The sequence below is a fragment of the Sarcophilus harrisii genome, chromosome 5 (genome assembly GCF_902635505.1).
Source record: "Sarcophilus harrisii chromosome 5, mSarHar1.11, whole genome shotgun sequence".
NCBI classification, from domain to species: Eukaryota; Metazoa; Chordata; class Mammalia; order Dasyuromorphia; family Dasyuridae; genus Sarcophilus; species Sarcophilus harrisii.
The window spans coordinates 91,379,201-91,395,538 of NC_045430.1; the positions used below are offsets into that span (position 1 = coordinate 91,379,201).

Genomic DNA, 16,338 nt, shown 5'->3' on the forward strand with positions numbered 1-16,338 from the left:
AGTGTGGAGAAAGGCTGGAAAAGTGGGTTGGGGCCAGATTGTGGAAGGCCTTACAGCCTGAGGCGTTTGTATTTAGAGAGAGAATTGAACAAGAGAATACCACAGTCAGGCTTATATATTAGGAAGGTGGGTTTGCATAATGTGTGATGTAGTAAATTAGAGAGGAGGGTGTGAATCGGAGGTTCTAGAGATAGATATCCCTCAGGAAATTAGGGAATTATTTGCATAGAAGGGATCTTTGGAGTCTTAGGAATGGACTCCAAGAGTCCAAGTAAGAGTATGAAGAGAAGCTGGTCAGGAATGAGTTTAGGGGGGGAACCGATAGAAAGAAACCTAGAAGTAGCCAGCCTGGGAGGAGGAAAGACCAGGCCAGAACAGCTGTCACCGGCCCAAGGCGGAAATCAGAATGGAGACTCTGGTCAACAATGCTGAAGAGAAGTCAGGAAGACTGAGAAATGAAGAAGATTCTGGGCTGATACAAGATTAAGTCAAAGCTTTCCACTTTCCAAATTTCCTCTACATAAAAAGATGCAACATTGTCTGAGAGCAGCAGAAATAAACCTGGGATAAAGCAGTTGTCCTCCTAAAACGCCTTGAGGAGACCACCACCACCACCACCAACTCCAGGGCAGAGTGAAGTGCAAAAACCTCCAGGCCAACTAGAATCAACTGACAAGTAGCCCTGAAGACAGCTTTGGGAACTTGTTTTTCTGACCGTGTGTGTGGAGGGGGTAGGGGGTGGGGGGTCTGACTGCTGAGTAGGAGACTGGAGGACCTTCCACTGTCTCAGGGTGCTGACCAGAAACTAGGCTTCAGGGAGAAGGAGCTAACACATCTGGTGAGTACCAGAGCCAAGGGCAGGGTTCTGCTAGCTATGAGCTAAGCAATTGGAAAAATATCAAGTGCTCTTGGATAGGTCGAGCAAATATAATCAAGATGACAATACTACCTAAACTAAACTATTTATTTAGTGCTGTACCAATCAGACTCCCAAAAAACTATTTTACTGACCTAGAAAAAATAACAAAAAAATTCATCTGGAAGAACAAAAGGTCAAGAATTTCAAGGGAATTGATGAAAAGAAAAGTAAATGAAGGTGGCCTGGCTGTACCAGATCTAAAACTATATTATAAAGCAGTGGTCATCAAAATCATTTGGTACTGGCTAAGAAACAGTAGTTGATCAATGGAATAGGTTAGGTTCACAGGACAAATAGTCAATAACTATAGCAATCTAGTGTTTGACAAACCCAAAGACCCCAACTTTTGGGATAAAAATTCACTATTTAACAAAAACTGCTGGGAAAATTGGAAACTATATGGCAAAAACTAGGCATTGACCCACACCAAGATACCAAGATAAGGTTGAAATAATGTTATACCATTACATTGAATTCCCAATCCCCATATTTTTGCCCACCTGCATTTTTTATTTCCTTCACAAGCTAATTGTACAATATTTCAGAGTCTGATTCTTTTTGTACAGCAGAATAACGTTTTGGTCATGTATACTTATTGTGTATCTAATTTATATTTTAATATATTTAACATCTACTGGTCATCCTGCTATCTCGGGGAGGGAGTGGGGAGTAAGAGGTGATAAATTGGAACAAGAGGTTTGGCAATTGTTAATGCTGTAAAGTTACCCATGCATATAACCTGTAAATAAAAGGCTATTAAATTAAAAAAAAAAAAAAAAAGAAAGAAATGATGTTATAAACAAATTAGAAGAACATAGGATAATTTACCTCTCAGACCTGTGGAAGAGTAAGGAATTTGTGACCAAAGAAGAACTAGAGATCATTATTGATCACAAAATAGATAATTTTGATTGTATTAAATTTAAAAGGTGTTATACAAACAAAACTAATGCAGATAAGATTAGAAGGGAAGCAATAAACTGGGAAAACATTTTTACATCCAAAGGCTCTGATAAAGGCCTCATTTCTAAAATATATAGAGAATTGGCTTTAATTTATAAGAATTCAAGCCATTCTCCAATTGATAAATGGTCAAAGGATATGAACAGACAATTTTCAGGTGAAGAAATTGAAGCTATTTCTAGTCATATGAAAAGGTGCTCCTAATCACTATTGATCAGAGAAATGCAAATTAAGACAACTCTGAGATACCACTACACACCTCCCAGACTGGCTAGGATGACAGGAAAAGATAATGATGAAAAATTTGGAACTATGGTCAAAAAGTTATCAAACTGGGCTTATATCCCAAAGAGATCTTAAAGAAGGGAAAGGGACCTGTATGTGCCAAAATGTTTGTGGCAGCCCTGTTTGTAGTGGCCAGAAACTGGAAATTGATGGGATGCCCATCAGTTGGAGAATGGCTGAATAAATTATGGTATATGAAGGTTATGGAATATTATTGTTCTGTAAGAAAAGACCAGCAGGATGATTTCAGAAAGGCCTGGAGAGACTTACATGAACTGATACTGAGTGAAATGAGCAGGACCAGGAGATCATTATACACCACAACAACAAAATTATAAGATGATCAGTTCTATGGACGTGGTCCTCTTCAACAATGAAATGATTCAAACCAGTTCCAATTGTTCAGTGATGAGAGCCATCTATACCCAGAAAGAGAGGACCTGTGGAAATTGGATGTGGATCATAACATAGCATTTTCATTCTTTCCATTATTATTTTCTTGCATCATCATTATCATCATCTTTTTCTTTTTCTTCTAGGTTTGATTTGATTTTTCTTGTGCAGCACAATAATTGTATAAATATGTATGCATACATTGAATGTAACATATATTTCTACCATGTTTAACATATATTAGACTACTTGACATTTAGGGGAGGGCATGGGGGAAGGGAAGAAAAATTGGAACAGAAAGTTTTGCAAGGACTAATGTTAAAGAATTGCCCACACATATGTTTTGAAAAATAAAAAGCTTTAATTAAAAAAAAAAAAAAAACGAAAAGAAAAACTTAGGATTCCAATTTTCCCTCCCTTTGCCCCACCCCATCCCCCAAATGGCATGTAATTCAATATATGTTAAACATGGTAAAATATATATATTAAATCAATATAGGTATACATATTTATACAATTATCTTGGTGCACAAGAAAAATCAAATCAAAAAGTTAAAAAACAAAAAAAAAAGGAGAAAGAAAATAAAATTTTAGCAAACCACAATAAAAAAGGATGAAAATGCTTTGTTGTGAGCCACATTCAGTTCCTACAGTCCTCTCTAGGTACAAATGGGTCAGAACTTGTTTTTCTTCCCAAGTTATTTTTACCTTCTTTCCAAATCCGATTTTTCTTGTGTAGCAAGACAACTATATAAATATGTATACATATATTGTATTTAACATAAACTTTTTTTTCCCTTGGAAGTTTTGTTTTTCTTTTTTTATTATAGCTTTTTATTTACAAGTTATATGCATGAGTAATTTTTCAGCATTGATAATTGAAAAACTTTTTGTTCCAATTTTTCCCCTCCTTCCCCCCAAATGGCAGGTTGACCAATACATGTAAAATATGTTAAAGTATAAGTTAAATACAGTATATGTATACATGTCCATACATTAACATATACTTTTAACATATTTAATATATATGAGATGACCTGCCATCTAAGGGAGGGAGTGAAGAGGAGGGGAAAAGTTGAAGAAGTTTTTGCAAGGGTCAATGTTGAAAAATTATCTATACATATGTTTTTTTAATAAAAAACTATAATAAAAAAATGAGAAAGAAAACAAAGTGCAAACAAACAACAAAAGTGAAACAACAAAAATGTGATCCACACTAATTGCCCTCAGTCCTCTTACAAGACCATTAGAACAAAAGACTTACAACTTATACAAGGATAACAGCACAGTGAAGAAAAGCAAACTTGACCGACATAAGAAGCATCATCAAAGCAACAAGCAACCACATCTCTACAGGACCCATGATGGAACACTGTGCCCATTCTCCTGACAAAGGGAGGCAGAACTATCTTTGAGATTATCCAGTTTGCAATTGTGTGCAGGCTCCTTTAAAAGGAGTGAAGTGAAGAATTCAAGATAGAGAAGGAGACATATATTTTTAGCCATGGTCACTGTGTAGAAATGTTTTATGAACTCTTCTTATTTGTTACAAAAGCCTCATGTCCTCAGCTGATTTCAGAGGGGGTGAGGGAGTTAGAGGCTTATCAATAGTGATGTCAAAGGAAAAATAGGTACACAATAAAAAAAATTTAAAAATTAAAAATAGTGAGGCAAAAAAAAAAAAAAGACGACTGAAATGTTTCTAGAAATGTGCAGAAGAAAACAGGAAGTTGAGAAGGAAGAAGAAAAACAGGACAATTTTGAAAATAGTATTTGAAATTTGTTATATACTTTGAAAAGAAAAGCAAGTTACATGAAGTAGAGATAATTTCATGTAGAATTCTCTGTCTTCTGTATGTTTAGACATGCCTTTTTGGTGTCTAAATTTAAAAAATAAAATTTGAAAGGAAAAAATGCTGACCTCAGGGAAAACATGTTCAATAAAATCAAGAAAGAGCTAGAAGTCAATAGTAAGGTTCTAGGCAATGAGGAAGAAGCACAGAATATAGATTACTCATTTTACAATTTTAGCTGTAAGGAGGAAGATCCATTGGACATAATAAGAACCAACATAAGGCTTGTTTTAAATGATAGAGAAGCTCTGAATCTATTTGTAGACCAAAGAGGAAGAACCAATAAAAAGGAAGGTGGTCAAGAGGCATGAGAATGTAGAAGTGGTCAAAAGGATCTATTTAGGAGATGAAGCTGCATCAGATGAAGAAGGGCTCTGACTTGAAGATTAGCCTTGGCCAGAAAGAGGACTAATTTATCCCAGAGATCACAGAGAAGATAAAAGGGATAATAACAACATCATAAATAATATTTATATAGGCTTTAAATTTTGGAAATTTTACATGTTGTATGTATTCTCATTAAGATATAAAGGGAGAAAAGATGAAGGAACTTAAAACCGATAACCTTAATCTTCTGAAAGAAGTAGGCAGTAAGATATCTGCTTAAAATAATGTTGTTTGGGCAAAAGTTGAGGACTTGAAAGTAGACATTTGGCACAGCTCCTAGAGGGAAGATGACACGGAATCAGAGATGAATAGAAGGATTTTCTTGTACCTATGATAGGCATAGTTAAAGTGCCATAGAATAAATTTGTGCTTAGAGCTTCTAGTTTCACACAGATGCTCTGGAGTAGGGATGGAGATGGTAAAAATGGCAGTAACTCAGTTCCAAGAATATCTTGAGCATAAAAGATGCCGTGGTGGACAGTGAATTATTAAAATCCTATAAGACTGAAGAGAAGGAAGTGAAGTTGGAACAAAGATCCTGGACTAAGAAATCAAGGAAAGAATTATAGACAAAAAATCAATATGAAGGCAAACTGTTAAGGACACAGAAGAAACAAAAGGATTAGTGTTTACAGTAATACTTCTATAGTACTTTTAAATTTGCAAAGCAGTTTATAGCATTATCTCATTCAGTCTTTACAATTCTGAAGGGCAAATTTTCCCCACTCTACAAATAAAGAAACTAATATTTAGAGAGTTGCCCATGTTTCTGGGCTCAGAATACAAAGTTCTTTCTCCTAATGCCACTATCAGTGTAAAATGATTATGGTCATGTAATTAGTAAATGGAATAATCTGGATTTTCCATCTTATCATTTCCTGCTCTTATTACTCTGAACCGTGAGAATGAGTCATCACTCCCATATTTATCCTAGCCCATTCCCTTCAATCTGCTTCTGGAGGCCATACTGACTAAGCCCTCCCAATAAAGTCTTTTAGACTTGTGGATTAGGACTTTCACATAAAGATAATGCATATTTAACATTTATGGGACTGCTTGCCATCTGGGGGGGAGGGAGTGGAGGGAGAGAGGGGAAAAGTCAGAACAGAAGTGAGTGCAAGGGATAATGTTGTAAAAAATTACCCAGACATGGGCTCTGTCAATAAAAAGTTATAATTTTAAAAAATAATAAAATAAAAAAATAAAGATAATGCATTCTGAATCTATATGATTAAATTAAAATATTTTTATGCTTTTCTATAGAAGTAATTATGGCACAATGAAAAGTACACTAGATTCGAAGTTATGAGAACAAGATTTGTGTATTGTCTGCAACATATACTAGTTATGTGAGTCAAATTAGGAAAGTCAGCATGGTGCTGTGGAATTTGGTACTAAATTTGGTACCCCACAGAGTTCAAAGAAAAAAGAAAAGGACCTATATGTACAAAATATTTATAGCAGCAATTCTTGTGGTGGCAAAGAATTGGAAATTAAGGGATGCTTATCAATTAAGGAATGGCTGAACAAGCTGTGGTATATGATTGTGATGGCATTCTATTGTGTTATAAAAAATTACAAGGGCAGTGGTTTTGGAAAAAATATGGCCAGGTTTATATGAAGTGATGCAAAGTAAAGTGAGAAGTACTGTGAAAGATTATTGTGTTCAGTAACAGCAAAATTGTAATAATGGTCAACTGCCAGTAAAGACATCTATTCTAATCAATATAATACTCTGATCCAAGACAATGGAATCTTCCAAAAGATTCACGAAGTATAGTTTTCTTGTTTTGTTTTTCTTTTCTTTCTTTCTTTTTTTTTTTTTTTTTTGCCTTAAAAAAAAAGAAAAGAAAGAAAGATATGGCAAAGTAGGTAAGAATTTATGGCCTGAAGTCAGGAACATTCATCTTAGTGTTCAAATCTGGCTTCAGACATTTATTGTCTGTATGACCCTAGGCAAGTCACTTAACTTTGCCTCAATTTCTTCATCTATAAAATGAGCTGGAGAAGGACATAGAAAACTACCTCAGTATCTTTGCCAAGAAAACCCAAAATGGGGTCAAAGAATTAGATATAACGAAATATAAATAATATGGAAATATGTTTTACATGATTTCACATATCAAAATTGATATATTATTTGCCTTCTCAGTAGAGGAAGGAAGAGAATCTAGAACTCAGCATGTAAAAAGGAAAGAGGAAGAAAGAAAGGAACAAACACTAGACTTTAAAATTGTAAGACATGGCTCAAATTCCAACTTTGCTACTTTGTCAGACCTCAATGTCCTCCTCTGCAAAATAAGATTGGACCATCACTAAGGCCCTTTGTAGGTCTAAATTGGCAATCCTATGGTCTTTCAAATGAGTAAGTATGAGTTATTTTTATTTTCTCAAACAAGTAAGTCATTTTATAAAGGAAGCCTCAAAAGCCAATAAATGTCTCCAACAGAAGAAAAGTGAAACTAAGCCTGAGTGAACTAAACCATCCACTAACAGGCTTCTCATCTCCTTAACAATGGAGAATAGTCTATAAAAGTGGGAAGTCTGATCATAATCAGAATGAAGAAAGATTGAAGTCAACCAGTCAGTTCTTTATTTAAAATTTTTGTTGATATCTTTTGTTTTTATGTCACCTTCATTTCCTAAATGCGCCTGACTCTAACCCTAACCCTAACCCGACTCTAACCCTTTCCTTTCCTCTTTCCAGAGAGCCATTCCTTATAACAAAGAATAAAAAAGAAACCCTCAAAAAAGGCAGTTCAGCTAAACCAATATAGCCACTGAGCCTGACACTATATGTAATATTCTTTTATATTTCTCCATCTCCTCAAGTAAAAAAAGAAGTACATTTTCCTATCTCATCTTTGGGATTAAGCTTGGTCACCGCTCAGTTTCTTTATTTTTGCTGTCATTTTTTAATTCAAATTGATAGTCATTTTATGTATTTTTTCCCAGTTCTATTTACTTCACTTTGATCAGTTCATAGAAGTCTTCCTATACTTCTCTGTAATTTTTTACTAGGTTATTTCTTTCAGTGCAGCAATATTCTATTGCATCCATGAAATACAGTTTGTATAGACTTTCCTCAATCTTCTGCTTTGTTTCTTTGTCACTTCAAAGAGTTGTGCTATAAATATTTTGTTGTATATAGGATCCTTTTTTCTATCTTTGTACATAAGCCTAGCTGGGGAATCTCAGGTTCCTAGGGTATGGATGTTTTGGTTTATTTCTTAGCATGATTACAAATCACTTTCTAGAGTGGAACAATGGACAGCCTAGACAACAATAGCAACAAAGTTGGGTTGTTTTTTTTTTAATCAATTCACATTCTTTTCAATATGGACTATTCCCACTTTTGTTATCTTTGCCAAATGTGAATTGTTTTGATTTGTATCATGATTATATCATGATTTACACTAATATATATTTACATTTGTAATTTGGAGCAACTTTTCACATAGTTGTTAATAGTTTGCACTTCCTTTGGGAACCTTTGATCACTAATCTTTCAGGGAATGGCTCATGGTCTTATATATTTTGTTAGTTCCTTATGTATCAGATCTCAGACCCAAGTCAGATATTTGATATACAGTTGTGTTGTTTTGTTTTGTTTTTTTCCCATTTGACAGCTTCCTTTTCAATCCTAGTTTCTTTAATTTTGATCATACAAAACTCTCGACTTTAAACACAATTCCAAACTGGATAATCTAAAAGCTATTTCTAGTTGATTTTGAAATGTGTCATGTGAGGGGGAAACAGCTTATCTACCTTCCTGATTCCATCAAGCTCAAGCACATATTGAACTGGTGTGAATAACACAGCAGGGGCAGTGAACTACAGATAGCAAAGAAAGAAATCTAGCTAGATAGGGGTCATTCACCATCCAGCTGGTTCATGATTAAGAGACAGGAAGCGACATTAAATCATTTCACATTTTTCCAGGTGCTTCAGAAACTGGGGAAAATAGCAGAAACCAAAGATGAACATTTTGAACAGGCTGCTCAAAACTTCTACCAGCAGCAGGTGAGTGATGATCGGGGGGAAAGAAGGCCATTCCATTGGCCACGTGTAGCAGGTGGGGATCCTGGATGAAGAACGGCAACTCTGATTTTCACAAACAGGGATCATGTCTGTTAAGACTTCCTCTTCCTCAGGGTGACTCCCGACATTATTTAGAAACAAGAGGAACTTCCCAGGAGCATTTAATTGGTCAACAAGTACTTAAGTGTCCCCTCTCTGCCAGGTACTGGGTTGGGTGTTAGGTATTCAAGTACAAAGAATGAAACAACCCTGACTTCTAAGGAGCTTATTCTAATATTTAAAGCTGTGGGCGATCTAATCCCACTCCCTTCTTTTATAGACATGGAAACTGAGATACAGACTGGTCCAGGGTCTCAGATCTACACATCCAGCCCTAACTTCTCTGCTGCCCTCCAGTTTCCTATATCCAACTGTCTATGTCCCCTAGACATCTTGAATTCAATATGTCCAAAAAAAGGTAGGGAGTGAGTGTTCCATCTTTAGACTCCAGAGCCATATCACTGAGAAGCACTGAAGACAAGGGCACCAGAGCTACGTTTGGACCTTAAATTTGACTAAAGTCTCATTTTCTTCTGAGCAAAGTCATTTAACCTTTCTGTGCCTCAGTTTTCCTCATCTGTAAAATGGGGATAAAACATATATTGTATTTAACTTATGCTTTAACATGTTTAATATGTATTGGTCAACCTGCCATCTGGGGGAGGGGATGGGGGGAAGGAGGGGAAAATTGGAACAAAGGGTTTTGCAGTTGTCAATGCTGAAAAATTACCCATGCATATATCTCGTAAATAAAAAGCTATAATTAAAAAAAAATGGGGATAAAAATAACACCTTCCTCCCAGGGTGGTTGTGAGGATCGAATGATAATATTTATAGGGCACTGTGCAAACCTTAAAGAGCTCTAAATAGACTTAGCTATTACTGTTACTGCTCTTTCCATTACTGAAACCTGCCCTAGGGATAGGTTCACTGTCCTCCTCTCACTAAGGGATTCCAAGTCTCCTCATCTCCCTGGACCATCCATCCCAACAATATTCTGTCTGGGCCTTTCCTAACAAACTGGTTGCCCTCGTGCTGCCCAAACAGAGGCCAACCCAAGCCCTCCTCTTCCCAATTCTGGTACCTTTGGAGCCTCAGTTCACTTATTGGTATTAGTGGGAAAGTAATTCAGATCTTGCTGTGAATGAGGAATAGATTTAAGAATGAATAGCCCTCCAAGGCAGAGGTATTTATATTATAAATGAAAGTGTTTATAATTGGATTCATGCCAAGTAAGTGTTTTGCTGAGTACCACTAAATGAGTTGAGGCATATTTCATGTTTTTTACTAGTGGATTAAAGGTTTTTTCCAATGAATAAAAATCAATCTTCTTCCCCTTTCACTTTCTTCCATCTCCATTGGAAAAGTGAAAAAGAAAAAAACAAAACTGTTGTGACAAATATGCATAGGCAAGCAAATTCTGGCATCAGCCATGTCCAGAAAGTATGTCTAGTTTTGAGTTCTGCCTCTGTCAGGGCATGGGTAGCATGTTTCATCTCTAGTCTTCTGGAATTATGGTTGGTCACTGCATTGATAAAGTTAAGTTTTTGAAAGTTGTCTAATTTTACACTGTAGTTGTTATGGTATAAATTGTTCTCCTTGTTCTACTCTGGATCAGTTCATACAAGTCTTCCAAGTTTCTCTGAACCTATTTCTTCATCATTTCTTAGAGTACAATAATATACCATTCTATTCATATACCATAATTGATTCAATCATTCCCCACCTGAAGGGCAATACCCCTTATTTTCCCTTTTGCCACTACAAAAAGAACATCCCATTCAGCTGCAACTTCTCTCTACAAAGTCATTAATGATCTCTCTCTCTTTTTTAAAAATAGCTTTTTATTTACAAGATATATGCATAGGTAATTTTTCAGCATTGACAGTTGCAAAACCTTTTGTTCCAACTTTTCCCCTCCTTTCCCCCATCCTCTCCCCAGATGGCAGGTTGACCAATACATGTTAAATATGTTAAAGTATATGTTAAATACAATATATGTATACATGTCCATACAGTTATTTTGCTGTAAAGAATAGGACTTTGAAATAATGTAAAATTAACCTGAAAAGGAAATCAAAAATGCAGGTGGACAAAAATAGAGGGATTAGGAATTCTATGTAGTGGTTCACATTCATTTCCCTGAGTTCTCTTGATGGGTGTAGCTGGTTCAAACGAATAATCTCTTAACTGCCAAATCTTTTTTTGCCTTTTTTTCAGTCCTCCCTAACCCTCTCTGCAACCTTTGACATCATTAGTCACTCTCTTCTCCCTAGGTTTTTGGGACACCCCTCTATTTGGGTTCTCTTCCTTTGACTGCTCCTTCTTAGCATCCATTACTGAGTCTTTGTCCATGTCAGGACCAACAACCATGGTTGTCCCTGTCCCAAAGGACAGGAGGTTTCAACCTGGTCCCGCTTCTCCCCCATTGCAACTTCATTTGGTGAAATCCCCTGAATTCAATTCTCACCTCCATCCTGGATAATTCTCAGATCTATACATCCAGCCCCAACTTTTTGCTGCCCTTCAGTTTCCTATATCCAACTATGTCCCCTAGACATCTTGAATTCAGTATGTCCAAAATTAAACTCATTATTGTTCCCTCAAAACCCTCCCCACTCCCCAGACTTCCCTAGAGAGGGCCAGCACCCTCCCAATCACCCAGACAAAGCGCCTTTCTCTGCTCTTCCCTTTGACACCTCCCCCAAAACACCTATGCCCTATCTGTTGCCAAGACCTGTTGATTTTCCCTTTGCATTATCTCTTGTCTAAAGGCCAGACTCCAGGCCTTCACCTCAGTCCTGGATGATTTCAAAGCCTCAGACTCAGTTATCTCTCCATGTTCTGACCTTGTCAGGCCCCTTCTCAGTCAGTGCTAGTGGCTCCCCTCCCCCCCAGGATCAAACACAAAGCCCTCCATAGCTCCCCAGCACATTCTTCTATCTCACAGCCCACCATCCCATGCAGCGCAGTGAGCCCAGCCCCCTTGCTATACCTGCCACGAGACCCTCTCCCGGCACTCAAGGCTCTCTGGCCATCTCCCCATCCTGGATTGCTTTGCCCTCTCTCCTGGTCTGGTTCCTCGCTTCCCTCCAGGCCCAGCTACCATCTCACCTTCTGTGGAAAGCTTTTCCTGGGCCGTCCTTATCCCAGTGCCTCCCTCCTGCTGATGAGTTCTCATTGGTAGCCTATTTCTGCATGGTTGCTTGCCTGTGACCTCCTGGTTAGAACGGTAGAGAAAATCTCTTGACTTTTTTTGTACTCGACACTTAGAAGGCACTAAGTGTATTGACTGATTGACTTGCCTAGAGTTGAACAGTTTCTCTACCAAAATTCTCCTCATTTGAGATTCATATATATACTGGGAAGGTTAAGCCTTTTAGTCAATTGGCACCAAAGTCTAAATTGATTTTTGTTTGCTAAAGTTCAAACTCTCAGGAATGGGAAATTTCCAACTTAAGGGATTGTCTCCTTGTCTCTTTTTGAATGATGGATTTTGAATCAAAAGATGGCCTGACCCTGCCACTTATTCTCTTTGGGCCAATCATTTCTCTAGGCCTCAGCTCCCTCATCTGTAAAGGCCAGACCAACAGAGGAGTTCCTGTCTTAGGGTCTGTGACTTTATTATAAAAAAAAATTTAAGTGTCTATATTTAAACTTCAGTTTATTTTTCTTTTGAATATAGATAAGTCAGAATTTTTTGGATAATCTTGAAAATACAAATCCACTGTTGAAAAAAATCTTTTGGAGATGCCTACTATGTTTTCCAAAAACTATCACAATTATGGCTATTTTCTGCTAGAAGATCAGGTATCTCTGTTCCTGTTGGGTTCCTGTTGAATAATTTAACATTTTTTTTAAAACCCTAATTTTAAAAAAAAATAAACCAAAACTAAAAACCTGCCCAACAAGTTTTATTATTTTTAAAAATTATTTATTTTTAAAAATATTTTGGGGCAGCTAGGTGACCGCACAGTGATTAGAGCACCAACCCTGAAGTCAGGAGGACCTGAGTTCAAATGTGGCCTCAGGCACTTAACACTTCCAAGCTGTGTGACCCTAGGCAAGTCACTTAATCACAATTGTCTCAGCAAAATAAATAAATAATTGATAGATATATTTCAGTATAATTGGTTTTCTTTGTAAGCCTACATACTTTATGCATTTAAAAACATTATTCTGAAAGAAGTTTTTGGACTTCACTGGATTGTCATGTAATCCATTGTCATGGATTACAAGTTTAAGAACTCTTGACCAAAAACAAAACAAAACAAAACTCCTGTCTTTGAGATTCTTTTGTCTTGAGATTCTCTAAAGGATCTATACAATCAGAAATCAGTAATTCTTCTCTAATTTCTTACTTAAGAGTCATTTTAATCATAAGTATGGCAGCTCCCAAATTGTCTGATTATTTTCTGATTTCCTAAATATTCTTTGAAATTTCCTAATAGCTTCTTTTTCCTGAGGAACTATTCTTAAATATTGCATAGAGTATAGAGAAAAAAAGGAAATAAGTCAAAATAAAGTCACCAGAGCATTCGCATAGATGGAGAAGGGAAACCATAAGAAGCCCCATCTATCTTAAAGAAGTTATAGCAATAGCTTTTATGAAGGTTAATTTAATACAATTGTTTAGCCAGAGCTGCTTCTGATCCTAGCAAATCCACATGTTCGTTATTGCGCTATTTTGTAAATTAGTTCAATCCTAAGGATCCTTGTACCAACCCTGCCCCATCCTCCAGAAGCAGAGACCCCAAACGGGAAGGGACCTTGAGGCCAGCCCCTTCATTTTATAGATGAGAAAACTGATCTTAAGAAAGATGAGAGGGCCTGGAATCACACCAGATAGTAAGGGCCTAAGGCTATGTTTCTACTTTCTGGAGCTGTGTCCTATCTCTTTCAGCAACTGTCCTCAAGCATACTACGAGCCCCCAAGGGCAGGGATCCCAAGGTCTCCAGTTTCCTGTAGGCAATCTCTGCCCATAGTGTACAAAATTGTGCACATCACACAAGGGTTTAGCACCAAGGAAGTGTGACTGGTTGGTCACTGAAGGCCTGGCCCTGTTTATAGAAGGGGTGGGGAAAGCTGCCTCCAGCTGGCTTCTTTATTAAGGTGCGGCGCCCTTGGCAAAGCTCAGAGATCAGAGATCACAGCATTTTAGAGCTGAATGGAACATGGGATACAGATTGTCTAAGCCCAAACTGTTCCTTTTAAGAGATGAAGAAACAAGCCCAGAAGGAAGTAGGAACTTTCCTCGTGTCACATTGTTAGTTAGCATCTAACTTCCTCAGCCCAGGAATCGGAGCAGTGAGGCCAGAAGAAAGGAGCTGGGAAGTTCCTCTTCTAGAAATGAAAAGGCCAAGAGATAGGAGACAAGGAAAAAATGTCACCCAGTAATATCTCTCTTGAAGACAAACTAAGGGCTTTACACTGAAGCATGAGGGAATCAGGTTGGGGTTCAGGAGGAATTTTGTCCCTGAAGTGATTATGATATAATTAAGCTTCTCTTTTGATGGAGAGGCAGAGACTCTCTTCCTAGAGGATCCGCAACAGTTTGGGCTGAGGTAAGAGAGTATCTAAGAGGAGATGGTAAAAAGCAGTGCCAGATGCAGCAGAACTATTTAGTTCTGTCTTCTAGAACAGGAAATGAATTAAATCATTTTCCTTTTTTACTTTTAATTTGTAATAATATCTCTTGTTTTACAAAATACCATCAAAATCCCAAGGTTTCTGGCCCTGCCCTACACTTTGGGATATGCCTTTTCAGGAAACTATTTGCATTCCCACTGATAGGGCCTTTCCTAACATGTTAAGCCCATGTATGTTGGGGCCTTGACTTTGTACTTGATTAACAATAAATAGCAATATAATAAAAGCTCCTATTGCTCTGGGCACTGAATTTGGGATTGGAAGAGCGAGGTTCCATAGAGCCCCTTCTCTGCCATTTACCAGCAGTTTGATTTTGAGCAAGTTACTTTTATCTTCGAATTTTGGCTTCCTTGTCTGTATAATTGGATAATAATGCCTATTCTGCTTAGCTCGAAAAGATCAAAGGAGATAATTTCTATAAAGTGTCATTTAAAATGTCAGCTATTATCATTCTCATTTTCTATCAATATTTTCCCCCTATTCTTAATGTTTTATGATTTGAGTACCAGAAGATACAGAGAGAAAAGGGAATGACATGGCTTGGGTGAGGAAGACTACTAGGAAAAACTGAAAACAGACACAGTATCTGAAGAATGTTAAGATAAGGAATAGAAGAAGGCTGGACAGGGTTCAGGAAAAAGTCCTGAAGTAAGGAAAGGATGTTTGAAGATTCAGAGGAAGATTAGGGTTAGGTGCCTGTGGAGAGTTACCTAGTTCAGGTCTCCCACTTTCCTGTGGGGTTCCTGGGGAACTGAAACCATGATCTTTCATAGAAGACCAAATAGTGACAGTCTAGGAACATCTTAATTTTTTTGCTGCTGTTTAGTCATTTTTCACTCATGTCTAATTCTTTGTGACCCCATTTGGGGTTTTCTTGGCAAAAAACTGCAATCGTTTACCATCTCTTTCTCCAGCTCCTTTGACAGATGAGAAAACTGAGGCAAACAGGATTAAATTACTTGCCCAGAGTCATAGAGCTAGTAAGTATCTGAGGCTGGATTTGAAGTTGAGTCTTTCAGAGTCCAGACCCAGAATTCTATCTCCTGAGCCATACAGCCTCTCCTTAATTTTGAAATGAATCTAAAAACTTCCCCTCAGGAAGTCATCCTCTGTCCTTCCTTCCTCTTTACAAAGTCTTAGAAAATGTAGTCTACACCTATTGCTTCCACTTCCTTTCCTCTTCCTGTTCAGCATTTTATAATCTGACTTCTGACCTCATTCTTCAGCTCAATCTGTTCTCTCTGAGGTTATCCTTAACAATCTTCTACTAACCTGAGTGAAGGCCCTTTCTAAATGCTCATCTGTTGCACTGATCTGCTGCATCTGACACTGTAGACTACCATCTCCTCTTAGATACTCTGCTTTCTGGGTTTTCATGACCCCACTCTCATCCTGTTCATCTCTCACCTGTCTGTCCATTACATCTGCATCCTTATCCATCTCATTCCCCCTTAGTAGGAGTATATCCAAAGGCTCTGTCGTGGGCCAGTTTCTGTTTCGACAGTATCTCACATGGTGACCACACCTGTTCACATGGGCCTAGCCATCTTTGTACTAATGTCTTCCACATCTATATATCCATCCCTCCTCTGTCTTCTGAACTCTACTCCACATGTCAAATTGCCTCTTGGATGTCCAAACGGAACCTCCTACAGACATTTCACACACAAGATATCCAAAAGAGAACTCATTCTCTTTGCCCCCAAATAGACACAGCTTCTGAACTTCCCTAGTTCTCCCAAGGACCCACCATCCTTCTGGCTACCCAGATTTGCCAACTTGGAGTCTTCAACTCTTCATTCTCGTAC

At 37.6% G+C, this 16,338-nt stretch overlaps 1 protein-coding gene across 3 annotated transcripts in view; it reads left to right on the forward strand.

Annotated features, from left to right (window-relative positions):
• Nucleotides 1–16,338, forward strand: part of BIN2 (bridging integrator 2) — a 43,965-nt gene that overhangs the window by 7,101 nt on the left and 20,526 nt on the right. For all 3 annotated transcript variants that reach the window (XR_004229454.1, XM_031937866.1, XM_031937867.1), the window contains exon 2: nt 8,743–8,823. Coding sequence is in view for 1 of the 3 variants with exons in the window: in XM_031937866.1 (XP_031793726.1) it covers nt 8,743–8,823 (81 nt within the window). In the remaining 2 variants the exon portion in view is untranslated. The remainder of the gene's footprint in view (nt 1–8,742; nt 8,824–16,338) is intronic.